The sequence below is a fragment of the Phocoena phocoena genome, chromosome 11 (assembly GCF_963924675.1).
Source record: "Phocoena phocoena chromosome 11, mPhoPho1.1, whole genome shotgun sequence".
Classification (NCBI taxonomy): domain Eukaryota; kingdom Metazoa; phylum Chordata; class Mammalia; order Artiodactyla; family Phocoenidae; genus Phocoena; species Phocoena phocoena.
This window is the reverse complement of record NC_089229.1, coordinates 85150639-85174483: the sequence shown is the minus strand read 5'-3', so window position 1 is coordinate 85174483 and position 23845 is coordinate 85150639. Positions and strand designations below refer to the sequence as shown.

At 37.7% G+C, this 23845-nt stretch overlaps 1 protein-coding gene across 3 annotated transcripts in view; it reads right to left on the bottom strand.

The window, feature by feature from the left end:
- Window positions 1–23845, bottom strand: part of ABCC9 (ATP binding cassette subfamily C member 9) — a 143663-nt gene that overhangs the window by 81295 nt on the left and 38523 nt on the right. For all 3 annotated transcript variants that reach the window (XM_065887483.1, XM_065887482.1, XM_065887484.1), the window contains 4 exons: window positions 23268–23376; window positions 18889–18996; window positions 3529–3601; window positions 2534–2639 (listed from right to left, as the gene is read on the bottom strand). In XM_065887483.1, coding sequence (XP_065743555.1) covers window positions 2534–2639; window positions 3529–3601; window positions 18889–18996; window positions 23268–23376 — 396 coding nt within the window. The remainder of the gene's footprint in view (window positions 1–2533; window positions 2640–3528; window positions 3602–18888; window positions 18997–23267; window positions 23377–23845) is intronic.

Sequence of the window (23845 nt, the reverse complement as noted above, 5' to 3'; positions counted from 1 at the left end):
GACTAGGCACAATTTTTTTTTCCAGGATGAAAAGTCATTGCAAATAACTCTTTTAAAAGGGTCAGTATTCTCTGAACATTCCTGATTTGAAAATACGTTTTATCAGATATTAAGGATACCATGGAAAAAAATTAAGTAGTTCTCATAAATAAAGAAAAATAAAACTTCTGTTAGCTTATCTAATCTCTTAGGGTGTTAGTTTTTAATTTGTGTGCGTGTCAGACACACCCAAATATTTTTTGAAGAAAATTTCAGTCCTTTCTGCCATGAAGAGATGGGATTATTGTCTATTAAGGCAAGTATTCATAAAGAGATGATTTTTAAATTATAGTGATTCTATAAATACTTAGAATTTTCTTAAATCCTTTCTCACATCTTCATTCTATTGGCTCTGACTTTAAGATATAACCTTTTCTTAGCTTTTTTAATATTAGGATCCATGGGAGGTATTTCTTTCTTATTTCTTTAAAAAAAAACCTTAAACTTTATTAAGTATATGTGTGTTTTTTATCTCTTGTTTCCCTCTTTGACTAGCTTTCATGAAGCTCAGAGTGGAATTTGGGACCCATGTGTTATAAACACGCAAGACTCCATTGCATGGATTTCTACCTATTAATTGCTCAGATTATTATTTAAACCTTATTTTCCTTCTTGATATCTTTATTTTTCAGGCTTTATTATAGTATGTTATATAAAATAATTCACAACTTTTATGAAATTAGATAGGATATAAATGGTATAAATTTGCTTAAGATATATATATATATGTACCCATATATACATATGTATCTTGCTTAGAAACTCAATAAATAAGTAGATTGTGTAAAATACTTTCCTAATTCCCATATCATTTATTTATCCACTAACAAAATGATAATGATTAATAGTGATAATATTGGGAGTCAATTTGGCCCAAGTGGAGCTAATCGTAAGTAATACTAGAGAAGACTAGATTTTAAGAACATTCTAGAGATAGGAAAATAAAATCTCATGCTTTTTCTGTCACATTCTCTCATTCTTTCTCTCTGTTTTAATGCTAGTGAAACAAGGTAAAAACAAAACCCAAATAACTTCATTATAGCCGTACATGTCATATAATATAAATTAATCCAGTAAAACCTGCTTCTCAAGGCCTGCATCCATCCAAGATGGCAGGTGATGGTGGCAGGGTACACACCACCTAGCATCTGACTTTAGGGATCAACAGGGACCCATCATGAAGCAAACTGCAGGGAACAGCTATTACTGAGCTCTCTACTGGGTAAGCACTAAACAGTTTCATGTCTACCACTCCAACAGCAATAAACTATACCCTCAACATTTCTCAGCCTCCTTCTTTCACCAAGGATACCAAAAATAGGATTTATAGTTCTGCTGTTTCCAGCTCAAATTTCACATCCAAGCATCTCCGTCTCTTAATTGGAGTTTAAAATAGAGTCTATTCTAAAAATGCCTGTAAATAGTTTTTACTCACTCTTAAGAGATGCCTGTGTATGTAAACAGTAGGTTAAGCCACAATGGAACTTACAATGATAAGAACTAAATGCTATTAAAGGACATGTGTAGGTCTAGGGCAAGGTTTCCTCAGCACAACTGACATTTGGAGCCAGATAATTCTTTGCTGTGGGGAGGCGGTCCTGTGCGTTGTAGGATGTCTAGTAGCATTTCTGGCCTCCACTAACTAGATCGGTAGCAGCCCAATTCCCCTAGAATGACAATCCAAAATGTCTCTAGACATTGCCCAATGTCCACTAGGGACAAAGTCACACCTGGTTGGGAACCACTAGTCTATAATCCAATATCTTAGATAAACTGGAAACAATTTCTCCATAAACTGCTAATGGGGGAGGGGGGTCTACCAGGTAGATCAAACTAAAGAAATATGATTCATTCTTTATTACACAATTACATAATATTATGGTTCTGAGTCACTCTATTACTACAATGTGCTCTGAAGAACCCAAAACAGCCATTCAAATATACAGAAGAAGCACCGTGTCTTTGGGGTTGCACAACACGCTAGTCTGACCCAGTCATGTCCCTAACTAGACACTTCTAGTGTCTAGTTTAAGTTGGATGTGAAGAGAAAAGGCTGATTTCTCAGCCCCTTATGATGAGTTTGGAAAAGATTATTCGATATTTCTTCTTTGAACACTGGACCACTAAAGCTCATATGCGCATATGCTTTATAAATAATGCAAGTTTTCCATAACTTCTTTGATTATGGGATGAATTTTTACATTGTATTTCTTTGAGTGTTACCCATATAACTTTCAAAATCTATCTTTACAATCCCAATCTTACTTAAAAGCAACATACAAGTTTCTCTCTGACAAACCTCTGTAATAAATTGCTTTATAATTTTTAATTTACAACATTTAAGGTCTCCACTAATTTGATCTTTTTTTAAGCTAGGCTTGTTTCTGAGGGGTCCTCAGACTCCTAACACGGAAATCTATTGCTCTAATTTCTTCCCTTGGGAGATCATCAGATGTATGACAGAGCAACAGAAACTAATTAAAAATACACATACTTGCTCCAGTGAACTTTTCCTTCCACTGTCTGCATCTCACCGAGGATGGCAAGGAGAAGAGAGGACTTCCCACATCCCACCTGGCCCACAATCATGGTTAACTGACCTACAGAAAAGAAACAAAGGATAATAACAGGATGAGATGGAATTCACTTAGTAAAATAAAATCAAAACGCATTTAGAAAAGGCTGATGTTTCACAATCAATGGGCCAGTTTTGGTCTCCAGCAATAAAGTATTCTAAACAGCTCCCTTCCCTGATACTAAGTTTTTTGGAAAATAGAAGAAAAATTAAAATCCATAGGTCTTGATGTATTATTTTTAAAACTCTCAGAATAACTGACACTAGTAAAAAAAAGCTGTGAAATACTTGCCTAAATCATCTAGATTATTGTTACCTTTATTATTCAATTCATTCAGGAGAAAAAGGCAATTTTGACTAAAATAGGTAATTGGGCTTAAAATGATTTGGGGGCTGTTCTTAAAATACTTTGATGTGCATGTATAACAGAAAAATCCCAACTACTGACCATGAGGTCAAGTCAAAAAACTAATTCTATTCAATTATCTAGACATTTTAAATAAAAATATTGGGTATTTATGTCTTAAATATCTTGAAAACTTCATCAGGTTTCCTCAGGGATAGAAAACTATTTTCTCATACATCCTTTCTTTAAATTCTTTCTTCAAAAAAATGAGAAATGAACTACTCCATTATTTAAATGCCACAAATCAGCAAATAAACTGAAAGCAATTCATTTGGATGGTAAATAACTTGTCCAAAGGTCCACACTTTGTAGTGTAAGGCAGGCAGGTCTTATAATTCCCAGTCATCCTCACAGTGATACAGGGGTTCATGAGCTTCATGGTGCAAATAAATATTAGTTATGTTTGTCTTGAAAAAGTCTTTCTCTCCTTTTGTTAGGCTCGGTTACGTTGGAAAACCATGGTCGTGATAGTTAACAATTACAAACCCGAGTAACAAATGATTCTTACCTGTTGGAATTCGAATATTTATATTAGATAAGGTAGCTAAACCACTGCCCCATGAAAAGTACCCATTTGTGACCTAGAAAATAAGAATACAGAAATTAAATTATGTAAATATGTGGTGTTAGAGAATTATTCCAATTAAAATAGATCTCTTTATAAAACACTGTAAGACTTTCAACACAGTAGAACACACAGTGCTGAAATTCTAACTTAGAGTTACAACTGCTTAGAGGTATCAATGAAACACAAAAAGAATGGAAGTGAGAGGAGGGCCTTTGAATTAACGGTATTATGAAGAACGCTAAAAATTCCAACAATTTTCCCTGAAAATTTGGGATCATTTATATGTGAACATTCTTAAAACTCAATCACCCAAATATTTTCCAGTGTAACTGCTACACTGATGATTTTCACACTGCTGCAATTCCCAGACTCCTGTGATGCAAAGTAAAGAACAGAAATAACTACAAATTGTTCCAACAAAATGACTCCACTAGCTAAGAAGGAAGGTTTTGTAATGAATAAGTTTCCTGAACTATGTGGATTTATCACTCTTCATTGATCTTAAAAGAAAAAGTAAAGGGGAGGAAGAAACAGCACAAAAATGAGGCAACATTGCTTGGTGGTATAAACCTCAACAACCAGCAAACAAACAAAAAGACCTTAGAGTCATCCAAAGCAATCTATTGTTTTAAGATGTGTCAAGAAAACTTGATAGTTTTAACAGTTACAAAAATGGGAAATGAAAGAGGTATAACAGAACCCAAGGGTTGGAAGGGTGAACAGAGACAGATGAGGGGAGAGAAAGTGCCTGAAAAATTAGAGGAAACTAAAGTAAGGCTGCACTTTGCTCATAAATTAATATTTTGTTTCCAAACCCCAAGTGATGAAATTTCTAAGCACATTTTTGTTCAGGAATTTTGCAGAATAGATTGGTAATATCTAAATTATAACTAAAAATATCCTTAAAATGAACAACTAAAGAGTGCAAAATTTACCTGAAAAGGCTAGATTATGTTTTTCCATGTAAGTTTTCTCTAGCGTGGAAAATGTATGGCATTTAATAATATCTATCACATAGATATGCATGAAATTAGTCCTGGAAGGAGGGTGGCCTGGAAGGGCTTAATAACTAATCACTTTAAAAGTACCTGCTGAGCACCCAGTCAATGTGAAGTCCTGCGTTAGGACTGATGTGGGCTACAAAGAAGCTTACAGTCAATTGAGTAGTAAACCAAGGCAAGAGAGTATGAGGTAAGTAACAAATAGAGGGGCAGACAGACGAAAGTGCAACAGTAGTTCATAAGGAAAATCATTTACATCTGAGATGAGTCAAAAAAAGAAAATATTTTGGAAAAGGAGGGCCTTTGAGCTAGTTTTGGAAAATATGCTGAATTTCAGCAAAGGTATTTCTGAGTAAAGAGTTACAGTGAGAACAGGTTCAGGATCAGAAAACCATGCAGCATGTTATGAGAAATAAAGAATAAAGCTGGCTGGGGCAGAGGTTTAAGATACAGTGGCTAAGTGACAAAGGATGCTCAAAGAAAATCTAGTCTTCAAGGCTGAGAATCCCTCTTTCTCAGAGAAAGTGGAGAGCAGGCTAAACGAGGTGCAAATACAGATGGGCTGGGGAGAGGGTCAGCAGGGAACTGAGAGGCCCTCCACAACAACCTCTACGTTTTCAATGAATTGAAAGGGAAGGTTACCTGTAGAAACAGGAGGTGGCCAAAGGAGAGAGAGAACGAGGTGGGAGGAGATTGGTGACAGATGAAGAGCTACTGCAGGTGATGGAGAATCATGCTGAAGGGAGGCATGGGAAAGGATTGCCAAGGACCACAGAGAGTCAGCCGAGGGTGGAGGTAATGAAGCTCTGGCCATGCCAACTTGTACCGTTAAGTTGTTTTCTCCACAGAACTTAGCACCCTGGGTACAGGAGCGCAGAAGGCACGGGGTTGAATGGCTACAGAAGGATGTGAAAGGGCTGGGAGAAAGAAGGGGCTCAAGTTACCGCAGGTTGCAATGAGGTTAAAAGCCAATGGTGGTGTGATGAATTGGGAGATTGGGATTGACATATATACACTAATATGTATAAAATGGATAACTAATAAGAACCTGCTGTATAAAAAAATAAATAAAATAAAAAATAATGCAGGGGGAAAAAAAGCCAATGCCAGTGAAGGTGAAGCCCTGAGGGAGCTGAAGGGTAGGGCTGTGATGTCGGTGACTGGCTGGTATAACAGAGGCTAAGATCTCAGAGGGGCTGTGTGTCTAAGAGGTGGCCAAGTGTGAATGCAGGTGAGTTTGTGGAAATGGACGGGTGGTCGATTAAGGGGCTTGGGGGCTGGGATACTAGATGGGCTGTGAACCTGGGAGTTTAAATCACATCCAGGTGTGGCACTTACTAAGGTAGAAAGCTGGACTTGGAAACAGGCACCTAAATCTTCAGTGAAGGTGGGTGAGTGATTATGAGGTCCTCTGATCACAGACGTGAGAAAGGTACAACACGCCACAGCTTCACAAGTGTGAGAGAGGAAAGATGTGGTTGGAAACCAGCAGGGAAGAGCCAGAAGAATACAGTGTCACCTCCTGATTTGGTCCTACACAGAAGTGTAAGAGTGAACAGAGCTCACTTGAGAGGGACGGAGGAGAGTCAAAGTGAATTCCTCCCGCTGTGATTATTTGCCCTTCCATTCCTTCCTCCCTTTTACAAAATCGTCTCACTTCTCCACCATAAGGGTTAAAATCCTGGCTTCCCAAACTAGCTGTTTGACCTTGGAAAATCAGCTAATATATAAATCTCCACAAAGGTACATAAAAGGATAGGTACAAAGATGGTTATCACAGCATGGTTTGTGATGGAGGAAGGATGGAGGCCAACCCAGCAGCCATCACTAGGGGACAAGTAAAAGGCAGGGATGCATACTATAGAATGCAGTGGTGCAGCTAGAAGGAGCAAACAATTTCAGGAAATTGAAAATATAAATGTTCATGACAATACTACATATTTCATAGGTATATGAGCGTATTTAAGTGCATATATTGAGAATATTATTGCTGGCACCGTCATGTTGGGAGGATGAGGGGATATAGGTATAAGGATCAGGGATAAAGGGAAAGGATGAATTAAAATGTAAAGGCAGGAAAGAGACAACGCAAAAAGCCACCTACTGTATGATTCCATTCATATGAAATATCCAGCATAGGTAAATCCGTAGAGACAGAAATCAGATTGGTGTTGGCAGGGGCAAGAGAAAGGGGGAAATGGGGAGTGACAGCTTAATGGGTACGGGGTTTCCTTTTGGGGTGATAAAAATATTTTGCGACTAGTAGATGGGATGGTTGTAAAACTTTGGGAATCTAAAGGCCACTGAATTGTTGACCTGAAAATGGTTAATTTTATGCTGTGTGAATTTCACCTCAATTGAAATAATTTTTTGAAAATCTAAAGGCAGGACCTTCCACACACCATTGTCCATTCTCTCCTGCCAAAAATAAATAAAAATGCTGAGTAAAACATAGTTTGTAAAAAAACCTCATTAAAGCAAGGAGTAAGGAAATGTCTAGTGAAAGTATAAGGAAAAGTACAAAAAGATATACACACTCTAGAGCACCTAAGCTTCTTTCCTTCCAAAAGGGCCAAGAATAGCTATTTTAGAAGAAAAAAAATAAGGTGTAAGAACTTGTCCTAAAAAATGTCAGTGTTTATTAGAAAGCTATAATAATCACAACAGTGGAATGCTGGACAGACAAATCAGAGAAAAATAAAGAAAGAAATCTATGTGACAAGACGGCACTAAAAGTCAGTAGGTACGGTGACTGATACACAGTGCCTGGATAACCCGACATCATATAAAAAATTAAATCCGACCTTACCGACTTACTACTAAATGCAGTAAAATGACTATCACTAAATTTACTACTGCTAAACTTACAGCTAAAATTATTTATTACTGATTTCCCTACAAATCACAACCTTACTTCATACCAACCAAAAAAAATAGATTTTAGGTCAATTAAAGTACTAAAAGCGAAAGGTGTAGCTCCAGGGATTTTAAGAACTAATATTATCTTTGTACCTTTTGGTAAAAGAAGATTTCTTTCTTTTTTTTTTTTTTAAATTTTTGGCCATGCCACGTGGCAAGTGGGGTCTTAGCTCCCCAACCAGGGATCAAACGCATGCCCCCGACATTGGAAGTGAGGTCTTAACCAATGGATCACCAGGAAAGTCCCCAAAAACGTTTTCATAAAGGAGGCAAAAAGCAAAGCATTAGCCATAAAGGAAAAGTTCTATAAGCTAGATTACATTAAAATTAAGAATTTCTGATACCATAAAGAGAGTGAAAAGCCAAGCTATGAAGTGGGAAAAGAATTCCGTAACATACATAACTGCCAAAGTAGTACCCAGAATTTTTTTAAACACGGGGAACAAATAACCTGGCAATTCACAAGAGGAGCTCCAAACCCAAATGGTCAATATATATAGAAAAAGGTGCTCAACCTCATTAGAAATCAGAAAATTACAAATAAAAACCACAGCAAGATACAACTGCACCTCCTCCCAACACACAACACACATTTTGGCAAAATATTGGAAGCCCTGGTGAAGAGGGAGACCAACTGGAATTCTCAATCACTATTTTTCTTTTTTATACATTTATGTATTTTATTTATTTTTAAATTTTTGGCTGCATGGGATCTTCGTTGCTGCACGCAGGCTTTCTCTAGTTGCAGCGGGCGGGGGCTACTCTTCATTGCGGTGCATGGGCTTCTCATTGCGGTGGCTTCTCTTGTTGCGGAGCACAGGTTCTAGGCGAGCGGGCTTCAGTAGTTTTGGCACGTGGGCTCAGTAGTTGTGGCTTGCAGGCTTAGCTGCTCCATGGCATGTGGGATCTTCCGGGACCAGGGATCGAACCCCGCGTCCCCTGCACTGGCAGGCAGATTCTCAACCACTGCGCCACTAGGGAAGTCCCTCAATCACTGTTAATGGAAGTGTAAAATGGCACAACCACTTTAGAGAAAAGTTGGCCATTGTGAAGAAAAGTTGAGGATGTACAGCCCTATGACTCAGCAATTGTTCACAACAGCCTCAAAAAAAAATAACCAAAAGTCCATCAAAAGTAAAACAGATCAATAAATTCTGGTATATTCATACAATGAAATGATACACAGTGATGAGAATGAATGAATTAGAGCTTCACATAGCAACATGGATGAATTATAGCCACATAATGTTGAGCAGAAGTAACACACATACACGTACATGCACATATTCAAAACTTAAAAAAACTAAAGCAGATTTTTAGGGAGGCATACATAGAAGGATGATCAAGGAAATGATGACCAGACCACAAAAGTCACGGTGGCGATTATATCTCGGGGGAGAGAGAGAGAGTGCAGCTAAAGTGTGTGCGGGGGGGACCTTCAGAGGAAGCTGATGATGTTCTTCGCTTGGTAGTGGTTGCACAGGTATTTACTTTTTCATTTAACAGTGCATACATGTTGTATGTACTTTTCTGTAGATACGTTGTATTTCACAATAAAAAAGATTTCAAAAATACAAACGAGTAATAACCAATTTGGGAATTTCCACTATGAATAAACAGTGAATTCAAGCTTGAAGGGGTACTTGAAACTGCAGTGGCCATTCAGTGGAATAGCAGACTCCAGGCCATTGATGAGCAGGGGTTTGTTGTTTTTTTGTGGGTTTTTTGGTGCATGAAGGGTCAATTCTGGGGAAAAAAATCATGATAACCTCCCTTTTTTCCATGAAAAATGAAAATAAATTGAATACAGCACACGGAAAAGATGTATTTTTAGGTTCCCACTACACTGAATAGAAAATGTCAATTAAAAAACACTATTTTTTTAGTCACTAATATATTGTTATTTTCTGGGCATATTTGAGAATTGGCAGCATAGAGGACCCTTTCTAGTCTCTCATTACTTACTTTTTCATAGCTTAGTTCACACCCTACTTGTACATTATAATTGTCTAGGGAACTACTAGAGATGTTTTTAAAAATGATGCCCAGGTTTATATATATATATACATATATATATATATATATATATATATATATATACACACACACACAAAACCAGACAAATAGCACACACATACACACACACATACACATATACATATATATATATATATGTGATTCTAATGTACAGCCAAGATTAAGAATCACTACAGGACTTGCCTGGAGGCACAGTGGTTAAGAATCCACCTGCCAATGCAGGGGGCATGGGTTTGATCTCTGATCCGGGAAGATCCCACATGCCGCAGAACAACTAATAAGCACACGAGCCACAACTACTGAGCCTGGGCTCTAGAGCCCAAGAGCCATAATTACTGAACCCACATGCTGCAACTACTGAAGGCTGCGTGCCTACAGCCTGTGCTCCGCCACAAGAAAAGCCACCGTAATGAGAAGTCCGTGCACCGCAACAGAAAGTAGCCCCTGCTCACTGCAACTAGAGAAAGCCCGTGCGCAGCAACGAAGACCCAACGCAGCCAAAAATAACTAACTAAATATTTAAAAATGAGTCACTACAGCTCTTTGAAATTCACAGGTGTTATACCTTATCCTCAAAACAACCATACTAAAATGGCATCCCCACCTCAAGAGGAGCAGACCATGGCTCAGAGAAGAAATTTGCCCAAATCACACATCAAATTAATGGCAAAGGGAAGGCTAGCATTAGCTTATTCCATCCAGTAACGCATTTGCTCCAGTTGCTAAAAGTTTATTGTGGGACAGGTATGGTGTCAGGCAATAAGGAGAGAGACAGGAGAATTAAATGTGGTTCTTGGCTTTACTGTACCACTCACTGAGCATCCCTCACTCTGACTGGACAGGGCAGGGAGTGGGACAGCCCCAGCAGCCAATGTGGCTAGTCTTCTAAACAGCTAATTTCCAGGACTCCGTTGGCTCTGATGTCCAGAGGCCCTTGACTGCTGCAGACATCTGTTCTGGTTCCTGCATAACCCTGATCCCTTCCTGGGGCTGATCCCAACTCTCAGTCCCCAGCCTGTGTTCCTGTGGTGGCCTGTTCTATGAAGCACTCATGCTTGGGAACAGTACAAACGGCTGAGTTTCAGTAACAAAAAACAAACAATCCTTTTGCATGTAGCTGCCCAGTTTTCCCAGCACCACTTATTGAAGAGGCTATGTTTTCTCCATCGTATCCTCTTGCTTCCTCTGTCAAAGATAAGGTGACCAAATGTGCGTGGGTTTATCTCTGGGCTTTCTATCCTGTTCCATTGATCTATTATTTCTGTTTTTGTGCCAGTACCATACTGTCTTGATTACTGTCACTTTGTAGTATAGTCTGAAGTCAGAGAGTCTGATTCCTCCAGCTTTGTTTTTCTTTCTCAAGATTGCTTGGACTATTCGGGGTCTTTTGTGTTTCCATACAAATTGTGAAAAATTTTGTTCTGGTTCTGTGAAAAATGCCATTGGTAGTTTGATAGGGATTGCACTGAATCTGTAGATTGCTTTGGGTAGGTATAGTTATTTTCACAATGTTGATTCTTCCAATCCAAGAACATAGTATATCTCTCCATCTGTTTATATGATCTTTAACTTCTTTCATCAGTGTCATATAGTTTTCTGCATACACGTCTTTTGTCTCCTTAGGTAGGTTTATTCCTAGTATTTAATTCTTTTTGTTGCAATGGTAAATGGGAGTGTTTCCTTAATTTCTCTTTCAGATTGTTCATCATTAGTGTATAGGAATGCAAGAGATTTCTGTGCATTTATTTTGTATCCTGCTACTCTACCAAATTTGTTGATTAGCTCTAGTAGTTTTCTGGTAGCATCTTTAGGATTCTCTATGTATAGTATCATGCCATCTGCAAACAGTGACAGTTTTACTTCTTTTCCGATTTGGATTTTTTTATTTCTTTTTTTTGGCTAAAACTTCCAAAACTATGTTGAATAATAGTGGTGAGAGTGGGCAACATAGTCTTTTTCCTGATCTTAGTGGAAATGGTTTCAGTTTTTCACCATGAGAACCATGTTGGCTATGGGTTTGTCATATATGGCCTTTATTATGTTGAGGAAAGTTCCCTCTATGCCTTTCTGGAGAGTTTTTGTCATAAATGGGTGTTGAATTTTGTCAAAAGCTTTTCCTGCATCTATTGAGATTATCATATGGTTTTCATCCTTCAATTTGTTAATGTGGTTTATCACACTGATTGATTTGCGTATATTGAAGAATCCTTGCATTCCTGGAATAAACCCCACTTGATCATGGTGCATGATCCTTTTAATGCGCTGTTGGATTCTGTTTGCTAGTATTTTGCTGGGGATTTTTGCATCTATGTTCATCAGTGATATTGCTCTGTAGTTTTCTTTTTTTCGTGACATCTTTGTCTGGTTTTGGTATCAAGGTGATGGTGGCCTCGTAGAATGAATTTGGGAGTGTTCCTCCCTCTGCTACATTTTGGAAGAGTTTGAGAAGGACAGGTGTTAGCTATTCTCTAAATGTTTGATAGAATTTGCCTGTGAAGCCATCTGGTCCTGGGCTTTTGTTTGTTGGAAGATTTTTAATCACAGTTTCAATTTCAGTGCTTGTGATTGGTCTGTTTATATTTTCTATTTCTTCCTGGTTCAGTCTCAGAAGGTTGTGCTTTTCTAAGAATTTGTCCATTTCTTCCAGGTTGTCCATTGTAATGGCATAGAGTTGCTTGTAGTAATCTCTCACAATACTGTGTATTTCTTCAGTGTCAGTTGTTACTTCTTTTTCATTTCTAATTCTGTTGATCTGAGTCTTCTCCCTTTTTTTCTTGATGAGTCTAATGGTTTATCAATTTTGTTTACCTTCTCAAAGAACAAGCTTTTAGTTTTATTGACCTTTGCTATTGTTTCTTCCATTTCTTTTTCATTTATTTCTGCTCTGATCTTTATGATTTCTTTCCTTCTGCTAACTTTGGGGTCTTTTTGTTCTCCTTTCCCTAATTGCTTTAGGTGTAAGGTTAGGTTGTTTATTTGAGTTTTTCTTGTTTCTTGAGCTAGGATTGTATTGCTATAAACTTCCCTCTTAGAACTGCTTTTCTGCATCCCATAGGTTTGGTGTCATCGTGTTTTCATTGTCATTTGTTTCTAGGTATTTTTTGTTGATTTCCTCAGGAATACCTAAATAGACATTTCTCCAAAGACATACAAATGGCCAACAGGCACATGAAACAATGCTCAACATCACTAATTATTAGAGAAATACAAATCAAAGCTATGAGGTATCACCACACACCAGTCAGAATAGCCATCATTAAAAAGTCTACAAATAACAAATGTTGGAGAGGGTGTGGAGAAAAGTGAACCTTCCTACAGTATTGGTGGGAATGTTAACTGGTGCAGTCACTGTGGAAAACAGTAGGGAGGTTCCTCTAAAAGCTAAAACTAGAGTTGCCATATGATCCTGCAATCCCATTCCTCAGAATATATCCAGACAGAACTATAATCTGAAAAGATACCTTCACTCACTGTTCACTGTGGCACGATTCACAACAGCCAAGACATGGAAACAACCTAAATGTCCATCGACAGATGAATGGATAAAGAAGATATAGCACATATATACAATGAAATACTACTCAGCCATAAAACGAAGAATGAAATAATACCATTTGCAGGAACATGGATGGACCTAGAGATTATCATACTAAGTAAAGTAAGTCAGAAAGAGAAAGACAAATACCATATGATATCACTCATATGCGGAATCTAAAATATGACACAAATGAAGTTATCTATGAGACAGAAACAGACTGACACACATAGAGAACAGACTTGTAATTGCCAAGGGGGAGAGGGGTGGGGGAGGGATCGATTGGGAGTTTCAGATTAGCAGATGCAAGCTATTATATATAGAATGGATAAACAAGGTCCTACTGTATAGAACAGGGAACTATATTCAACATCTGCTGATAAACCATAATGGAAAAGAATATGAAAAAGAATGTGTATATATATATATATATATATATATATATATATATATGTGTGTGTGTATAACTGAGTCACTTTGCTATACAGCAGAAATTAACACAGCATTTTAAATCAACTATACTTCAATAATATAACTTTTTTAAAAAAATAGGCTATTTGACAACGCAAGCCAAAAAAGGGCAGAAGATCTAAATAGAAATTTCTCCAAAGAAGATATACAGAATGCCAACAGACACATGAAAGGATGCTCAACATCACTAATCATTAGAGAAATGCAAATCAAAACTACAATGAGGTATCACCTCACACCAGTCAGAAGGGCCATCATCAAAAAATCTACAAACAATAAATGCTGGAGAGGGTGTGGAGAAAAGGGAACCCTCTCGCACTGTTGGTGGGAGTGTAAATTGATACAGCCACTATGGAGAACAGTATGGAGGTTCCTTAAAAAACTACAAATAGAACTACCATATGACCCAGCAATCCCACTACTGGGCATATACCCTGAGAAAACCATAATTCAAAAAGAGTCATGTACCAAAATGTTCATTGCAGCTCTATTTACAATAGCCCAGAGATGGAAACAACCTAAGTGCCCATCATCGGATGAATGGATAAAGAAGATGTGGCACATATACACAATGAAATATTACTCAGCCATAAAAAGAAACGAAATTGAGCTATTTGTAATGAGGTGGATAGACCTAGAGTCTGTCATACAGAGTGAAGTAAGTCAGAAAGAGAAAGACAAATACCGTATGCTAACACATATATATGGATTTAAGAAAAAGAAATGTCATGAAGAACCTAGAGGTAAGACAGGAATAAAGACACAGACTTACTGGAGAACGGACTTGAGGATATGGGGAGGGGGAAGGGTGATCTGTGACAAAGTGAGAGAGAGGCATGGACATATATACACTACCAAACGTAAGGTAGATAGCTAGTGGGAAGCAGCCGCATAGCACAGGGATATCAGCTCAGTGCTTTGTGACCGCCTGGAGGGGTGGGATAGGGAGGGTGGGAGGGAGGGAGATGCAAGAGGGAAGAGATATGGGAACATACGTATATGTATAACTGATTCACTTTGTTATAAAGCAGAAACTAACACACCATTGTAAAGCAATTATACCCCAATAAAGATGTTAAAAAAATAAAAAATAAAATTTATATTTCCCTGATGAAAAAAAAAAATTAAAAAAAAGAAAGAAAAGAAAATTGAAATCATATCAAGCATCGTTTCTGACCACAACCCTATGAGATTAGAAATCAATTACAGGTAAAAAAACGTTAGAAACAGAAACACATGTAGGCTAAACAATACGTTATTAAATAACCAAGAGATCATTGAAGAAATCAAAGAGGAAATCAAAAAATACCTAGAGACAAATGACAATGAAAACACAACCATCCAAAACCTATGGGATACAGCAAAAGCAGTTCTATGAGGGAAGTTTATAGCAATACAAGCCTACCTCAAGAAACAAGAAAAATCTCAAATAAACAATCTAACCTTACACCTTAAGGAACTAGAGAAAGAAGAACAAACAAAACCCAAAGTTAGTAGAAGTAAAGAAATCATAAAGATCAGGGCAGAAATAAATGAAATAGAAACAAAGAAAACAATAGCAATGATCAATAAAACAAAAAGGTGGTTCTTTGAGAGATAAACAGAATTGATAAACAATTAGCCACACTCATCAAGAAAAAGAGGAAGAGAACTCAAATCAATAAAATTAGAAATAGAAAAGGAAAAGTTACAACAGATACCACAGAAATACAAAGCATCCTAAGAGACTACTACAAGCCAATACTCCTATGCCAATAAAATGGACAACCTGGAAGAAATGGACAAATTCTTAGAAAGGTATAACCTTCAAAGACTGAACCAGGAAGAAACAGAAAATATGAACAGACCAATCACAAGTAATGAGATTGAATCTGATTAAAAATCTTCCAACAAACAAAAGCCCAGGAGCAGATGGCTTCACAGGTGAGTTCTATCAAACATTTAGAGAAGAGCTAATACCCATCCGTCTCAAACTCTTCCAAAAACTTGAGGAAGGGGGAACACTCCCAAACTCATTCTATGAGGCCACCAACACCCTAATACCAAAAGCAGACAAAGGTACTACAAAAAAAGAAAATTAAAGACCAATATCACTGATTAATATAGATGCAAATATCCTCAACAAAATACTAACAGAGTCCAAAAACACATTAAAAGGATCATACACCATGATCAAGTGGGATTTATCCCAGGGATGCAAGGTTTCTTCAATATACGCAAATCAATCAATGTGATACACCACATTAACAAATTGAAGAAGAAAAACCATATGAGCATCTCAATAGATGCAGAAAAAGCTTTTGACAAAATTCAACACCCATTTATGATAAAAACTCTCCAGAAAGTGGGCATAGAGGGAACCTACCTCAACATAATAAAGGCCATATATGACAAACCCACAGCAAACATCATTTTCAATGGTGAAAAACTGAAAGCATTTCCTCTACAATGAGGAACAAGACAAAGATGTCCACTCTCTCTCGCCACTATTATTCAACATAGTTTTGGAAGTCCTAGCCACGGCAATCAGAGAAGAAAAAGAAATAAAAGGAATACAAATTGGAAAAGAAGAAATAAAACTATCACTGTTTGCAGATGACATGATACTATACATAGAGAATCCTAAAGATGCCACCAGAAAACTACTAGGGCTAATCAATGAATCTGGTATAGTTGCAGGATACAAAATTAATGCACAGAAATCTCTTGCATTCCTATACACTAACGATGAAAAATCTGAAAGAGAAATTAAGGAAACACTCCCATTTACCATTGCAACAAAAAGAATAAAATACCTAGGAATAAACCTACCTAGAGAGACAAAAGACCTGTATGCAGAAAACTATAAGATACTGATGAAAGAAATTAAAGATGATACCAACAGATGGAGAGATATACCATGTTCTTGGATTGGAAGAATCAATATTGTGAAAATGACTATACTACCCAAAGCAATCTACAAATTCAATGCAATCCCTATCAAACTACCAACGGCATTTTTTACCGAACTAGAACAAAATATTTTAAAATTTGTATGGAGACACCAAAGACCCTGAATAGCCAAAGCAGTTTTGAGGGAAAAAATCGGAGCTGGAGGAATCAGACTCCCTGACTTCAGACTATACTACAAAGCTACAGTAATGAAAACAATATGGCACTGGCACAAAAACAGAAATATGGATCAATGGAACAGGATAGAAAGCTCAGAGATAAACCCACACACCTATGGTCAACTGATCTATGAGAAAGGAGGCAAGGATATACAATGGAGAAAAGACAGCCTCTTCAATAAGTGGTGCTGGAAAACCGGACAGCTACATGTAAAAGAATGAAATTAGAGCACTCCCTAACACCATACACAAAAATAAACACAAAATGGGTTAGAGACCTAAATGTAAGACCACACACTATAAAACTCTTAGAGGAAAACATAGGAAGAACACTCTTTGCTATAAATCACAGCAAGATACACCTCCTAGAGTAATGGAAATAAAAACAAAAATAAACAAATGGGACCTAACGAAACTTCAAAGCTTTTGCAAAGCAAAGGAGACTAAAAACAAGACGGAAAGACAACCCTCAGAATGGGAGAAAATATTTGCAAACGCATAAACAGACAAAGGATTAATCTCCAAAATATATAAACAGCTCATGCAGCTCAATATTAAAAAAACAAACAACCCAATCAAAAAGTGGGTAGAAGACCTAAATAAACGTTTCTTCAAAGAAGACGTACAAAGGGCCAAGAAGCACATGAAAAGCTGCTCAACATCACTAATTATTAGAGAAATGCAAATCAAAACTACAATGAGGTATCACCTCACACCAGTTAGAATGGGCATCATCAGAAAATCTACAAACAACAAATGCTGGAGTGGTTGTGGAGATAAGGGAACCCTCTTGCACTGTTGGTGGGAATGTAAATTGATACAGCCACTATGGAGAACAGTATGGAGGTTCCTTAAAAACCTAAAATAGAATTAGCATATGACCCAGCCATCCCAATACTGGGCGTATACCCAGAGAAAACCATAATTCAAAAAGACACATGCACTCCAGTGTTCATTGCAGCACTATTTACAATAGCCAGGTCATGGAAGCAACCTAAATGCCCATCGACAGACAAATGGATAAAGAAGTTGTGGTACATATATACAAAGGAATATTACTCAGCCATACAAGGGAATGAAATTGGGTCATTTGTAGAGACGTGGATGGATCTAGAGACTGTCATATGGAGTGAAGTAAGTCAAAAAAACAAATATCATATATTAACGCATATATGTGGAACCTAGAAACATGGTACAGATGAACCGGTTCGCAGGGCAGAAATAGAGACACAGATGTAGAGAACAAAAGTATGGAAACCAAGGGGGGAAAATGGCAGGGGGTGGTGGTGTGATAAATGGGGAGATTGGGATTGACATATGTTCACTAATATGTATAAAATGTATAAGTAATAAGAACCTGCTGTATAAAATTTTTAAAAAGTATGCTAACACATATATATGGAATCTAAAAAAAAATGGTTCTGATGAACCTATGGACAGGACAGGAATAAAGACACAGATGTAGAGAATGGACTTCAAGACACGGGGAGGGTGAAGGGTAAACTGGGACGAAGTGAGAAAGTAACATTGACATATATACACTACCAAATGGTATAAAATAGATAGCCAGTGGGAAGCAGCTGCATGACACAGGAAGATCAGCTCAGTGCTTTCTGATCACCTAGAGGTATGGGATAGGGAGCAGGGGAGGGAGATTCAAAAGGGAGGGGATATGGCTATATGTGTATACATATAGCTGATTGTTATACAGCAGAAACTAACACAGCATTGTAAAGCAATTATACTCCAATAAAGATGTTAAGAAAAAAAAAAAGGCTGTTTGAGATGAGTCAAAGGCAGTATTGGGAAGCTGGGTGGAAGCACACAACCCAGGTCTAAGCCTTTCCTGGTTGTAGATAATTGCAATCTAATCTACTTCCTTAAAAATTGGACCTGTAATATGGGCGTTCTCTAGAAATTAATCTACTTGGTAGATAAACATGAGAGTACAAGTGGGAATAGGTTGGATACTAGCTTCTGATGCAGATTCAGAAGAAAGATTCATCCTCCAGTTATTTAAACAACTGCTGGAGCAAAGCTGTGGCTGGGAGGCAAGGCAGCACTGAGAATTATACACTTATCAGAATATGTTTGAAAATGTTATGAGAATGAGTGACCATGCTAAAGAGACTTTAAAGACACAATGTAGGACACTTTTGCAGAACTTCATCATAAAATAGTAACATCAGTGTTTCTATTCATGTAAGAATTCAGGAAATAAAATAACCTTTATTGCAATATCCTCGGTCTCCACGGGACGCAGACGTCGTGTTGACTGCTCGTAGCTGTCCAGGTGATACCTTCCAGGCTGCTTCCTGTTTATAGTTTTTGGCTGCTGCATTCCACATGGAAAAGAACACAAGTTGAAGGTCTATGGAGAAAACTGAGTTTTTACTGAACATTAACTCACATTGCTAATTCTCCACTTAAGCTCTAAGAAAAAGAAATGAGTAAAGTGAATGTCATATTTTAATTATTTCTATGGTGTCCCCCTGCCGCCAAAAAAAGCAAATGATAATGAAAAAGCGTTACGCAATAATTTTAAACCTAATTCACAAACTTTTTAAGAAAGATAAAAATATGAAGATGTGATACTTGCAAACGATAGAAGTTAAAGTGCTGGGCACCAAACTAGCCTTTGGATATTCTTTCTCCAGCTTTCTGGATGAACAGGCCCAGGCGGTAAAAAGCTGTGTGTCATGGCCAAAGGCAAGCAGGCTAACTCAGGGTAAACTGGAATCTAATTCTTAGGCCGTCGGGCTTGTAAATGTTCCAACAGTTCATTTTTGGTCACCCTCTGAATCATGAGGATTTTGAATCCGATACACTCAAATAAATCAGACTGGGCTATATGTCGCCCGAAGATCCATGGTGGAATGAGAAAAAGCATAAAGATCTAGGACTTTTTTGCCTATAATATGTATATTATTTCATAAGGAGATCCATAAGCACTGTAGAATGATCTAGTTTTTCTCAAATGTTATAGCATTGCTCTGAGCCAAAGGACTAAAGAAAGTCTCCATAAAACGGAGGATGCCAGCTAAAGCTAGGCAATCTTCACATACTTAAAATGAGCTCCAATTAGGTCATAACTAGAAACTTGTCATTCTCTAATTTTGAGTTTAATTTCACATAGAGACAAATGACTGAAGAGAAGGTAGAAAATTCAGTTCTGTAAACCTCTAATTTAGAAAAATATATAAGCTCAAAATTTGTCCCAGAGATCTAGTAAGCAAGTATTTCGACATAAATGATTATCTGTCTTACTTAAATACCTTATAGAGATTATGAAAGCTAAATAGTAAAACACTTTAAAACTGTTATATTACCTATAAAAAGCAAAGGATTCTAGAATTGTGAAACTTTGTTTTTTCCCCTTTGGCTTGGAACGGCAGGTTTAGCTTTTTGATAAATCTGTTGAGTTCTATTATGGGAATCAGGAATGTCCTCGAATAATCAGTAATTTAATCTGAATGAGATATCGTCCTCCAATTTATATCCATCAGCGTATCAACAGAATATCAAACTACCAAATAGCGCATCGCTAAGCTACACACCATTCAATACGGAGATTAAAAAGTCACTGAGAAGGACTATCAGTGTTCTGTTGCACAGAAACTACTGAATGCATTTTAAATTTTAAAAAGAGAGAGAGAAAGAGTGCTCATGATGTTTTCAGTTTTGTTTTTCTTCCCACAGTCCTCACAGATAACCTTACATGAGAGATGTAGAAAGTCACTATCCTTTAAGCTGAGTATATTTCCCAAACAAGACAGGTCTATATCTATACCTATATTCTCTGTCTTCTAGAGTCATAACTTCTATAGTAGTATCGCCCACAGAGTTCCAAAAGGAATGACTTCATGTTCTTCACAAAACTAAGGAGAGGTTGGGAGGAGGAGACGTGTTGACAGAGATTTGAGTCGGAGTCTCACAGATGTAATTTGAAGAAACTCTGGCTCTAGACTGTCACTAATTCTCCGTGGAGATTCTGCAGCCAAAACCACTTAACTCTAAGCTTTTACAGAATACATAGCATCTTAAGCGCTCTCAAGTAGGAGTTTCCATTAGTGTTCTTTTCAAACACACAGCTTTTTTCTCTTCATTTTTAAAAGTTTGTCATTTGTGGTTTGGCCCATCAGCAGTGATGAATGGCCCCGAAAGACATCAGAAGTCCAGTCTGGTTTCAATAACTCTGAAGATACTGGAGGCAACTGAAGGGGATTCTTTTTTCCTTCCAACCTTTGCTCAGTTCAATATTTCTCCTATCCCTCATCTCATACAAACCACTCTTCAGATTTCCCGCACTCCACTCCCTCAAACTTGACCTCCTCTGTTCCCTTTCCTGAGGTCATCTCACTCTGTTCATCCCTACATCTCTGAAAGATGACCTAACAAGTTCTTTGGGAATCTCCTATCATCCAAAGTGAGACAAGGCAGGTTCTAATCAAATGCTCGACTTTCCTGCTGCCTCAAAGTGTACACAGTCTATGACGTGTTCCTGTCTTGGTGTCTGTGTCCACACAAGAGCACACAAGCATTTTCAGGCTTTGTTACTGCAGCGTCTACAAGCATGGGTGGTGGTTCCTACTCAGACAAAATCACACCTGCTCAACAAAATAACTCGACAGAGAGTAAAAAAATAACTCCAGAAAAGCAGAAGAAATCAGCAAGTCTAAAGACAGCCAAGTGCCTGTCTTAACTATTTTTAGCACGATGTGAATAAAAATTTAATGCAGACTGACTTCCTGGTGAAGGTTTTCCAAGCCTCAGCCAATTCCTGTCAGGAGACTGCACATGCATTTTTGTTTGGTTACATAAATGGTAAATATATTAACATTTTTCTCTAATAGTAAACGAATAACTAATTATTAACTTATAACTTATTTTAGAAGAACTTCTTTCTACTTTACTGTTATGAAATAGACATATTAATTTTAAAGACTTTCTTCAGAATTTTTCAGACACGGCTTTCAAGAAAGTGGTTTAATCCAGTCCCATTAAATATCATCTAATGGCCAGTGGCTCTTAAATTTACATCTCCAAGGGGGATTTCTCTTCTTAGATGCCAATAAATATCTCAAAATTATCATGTGCAAAATATACCTCTTGATTCCACCTCAACAGCAACCTACTCATTTCTCAGCTTCCCTATTTCAGTTATTGGCTCCACCGTCTACCCAGTAGTCGAACCAATAACCTAGGATTCATCCTTGAGTCTTCTTTCTCCCTCATCCCCTCCATTCAACCTATCATCCAGTGTTTATCAGCTCAGCCTAAAAAGTGTGCACTGAACCTGATAGCTTCTTCTCAAGGTCCACTGCAACTGCAACAACAACAAACTCTAACCATCATCATTTGTCTATGTTATTATAATGACCTCTTCACTGATCTATCTGTTCTACTCTTGTCCCCAATGACAACTCTTTACCCAGGAGCCAGAGTGATCCTTTAAAAATATACGTGAAATTATATGAGTCCCTTCTTTAAAACCCTCCAAACTCTTTCCCTGGTTTACGGGACTCTCAATCCTTGTTCTTACCTCGTCTTATACTCCCTTCTTTACTAGGCTTCAGCCTCTGTTCCTTGAACACACCAAATTAATTCCCACCTCAGGGTCTTTGCATCTGCCAGTTCTCTGCCTGAAATGATCTGGCCCCTTTTCTAGGTCTTTGCAGAAGAAGTACCTACTCTTCATTCAGGTCTCAGCTCAAATGCCAGCTCTTCAGAGGGGCCTCCTGGGAAATGACCACCCTGCTTAGAGGATCCCAGTCACTCTCTAATATCTTCTTTTTATAATTTTCTTCCCACAGGGAATTGATCTCACTTGTTTACTTGTTTATCATCTGACTCCTGCCTCAAGAAAGCAAACTCTGTGACAAGAAAGATCTTGCCTGCCTTGTTCAGAGCTACATCGCCAGGTCTTGGCACAAAGCACAGGGTAGCTGGTAAGTCTGGAAATACAGGCAAATATATAACACACGTTATAGTCCAGGTAAAACATGACAAAATAACATTGTGTTTCCAGGCTTTATGTAGATATGAGTAAATATTTGTGCAATGGATGAATAAACTGGTTCAGGAGTTAAAAGACTCAGGTTTTAATTCTGGCTCTCCCACTAAAATCTTGTGACTCTATTCAAACCATACAACATGCAAATGAATATATGCATCTAGAAAACAAAATAGGTAATGTAGTGTACTATATTAAATGAGTCAAAAGACATAATGTATCCAAAAAGCACTTTTGAAACCAAAAAGTATAACATAGTTAAAGGTATTATAAGCATATGGTACAAGAGTTGGAAGCTTATTTTGTATGATTTTTATATAAAGCTTGGGGTAGACAACCTCTCTATTTCCTTTTGAATTGAACATGAGGTGTCCCTCTTGGGATAATCCTTTGATGACTTATAAAGACGAGCCTTCTACATTCTTTTAATTGATTTTAGACTTGTAAGGTTTTTTGCAGAAGCAGATGGCAATTTTTTCTCCATATAGGTTAAAAGCAAAGCGTGCGATTTCTTCTAATTGCACCCACTTTCAATCATCCATCCTCAGGACTGTCCCTTATTCACAGCTCCCGTAACAAAGAAAAGCACTTACGGCTCCAGTGTGTTTCTTACAGGATTCAAATGGAAGAGAACCTTCCCCAGTCAGCCAGCTGTCCTCACCAATCTCATCACTCAAGAGAAACTCATTCAGCTTTTGAACACTGCAAAAGGCAAACAAGCAAGCACACAATAAGGGATAAAAATAAAACCACCACCAATGAAGTTCTACCTAAATAAACAAACTTTTCCCCCACTGTTACCATGGTAAGCAAGCCAGCTCTGAGAGTCATTTCTCAGGACCAACTGGGAATCCAGCTAGGATGCTGCGGACTGATGGGCTCCCAGGACCTGGGGTTTTCAGTCCTTAAAATGAAAAATCTCAGGAAAACCACAACCAACTGGTCACCCTAAATTCAACCAACTCTCCTTTGCACTTTTTTTTTTTTTTGCAATTATATTTCTTGTCAAAGACAATAGAATCGGAGAGGGACTTGAAACAGGGTGGTTAAAAAAAAATAACACCAACGAAGGAAGTATCATTATTCTCATTTTACAAATGAAGGGAAATAAGGTACAGGGCAGTTAAGTAAAAACATACAGCATATAACACACGGATCATGGGTCCCTGCA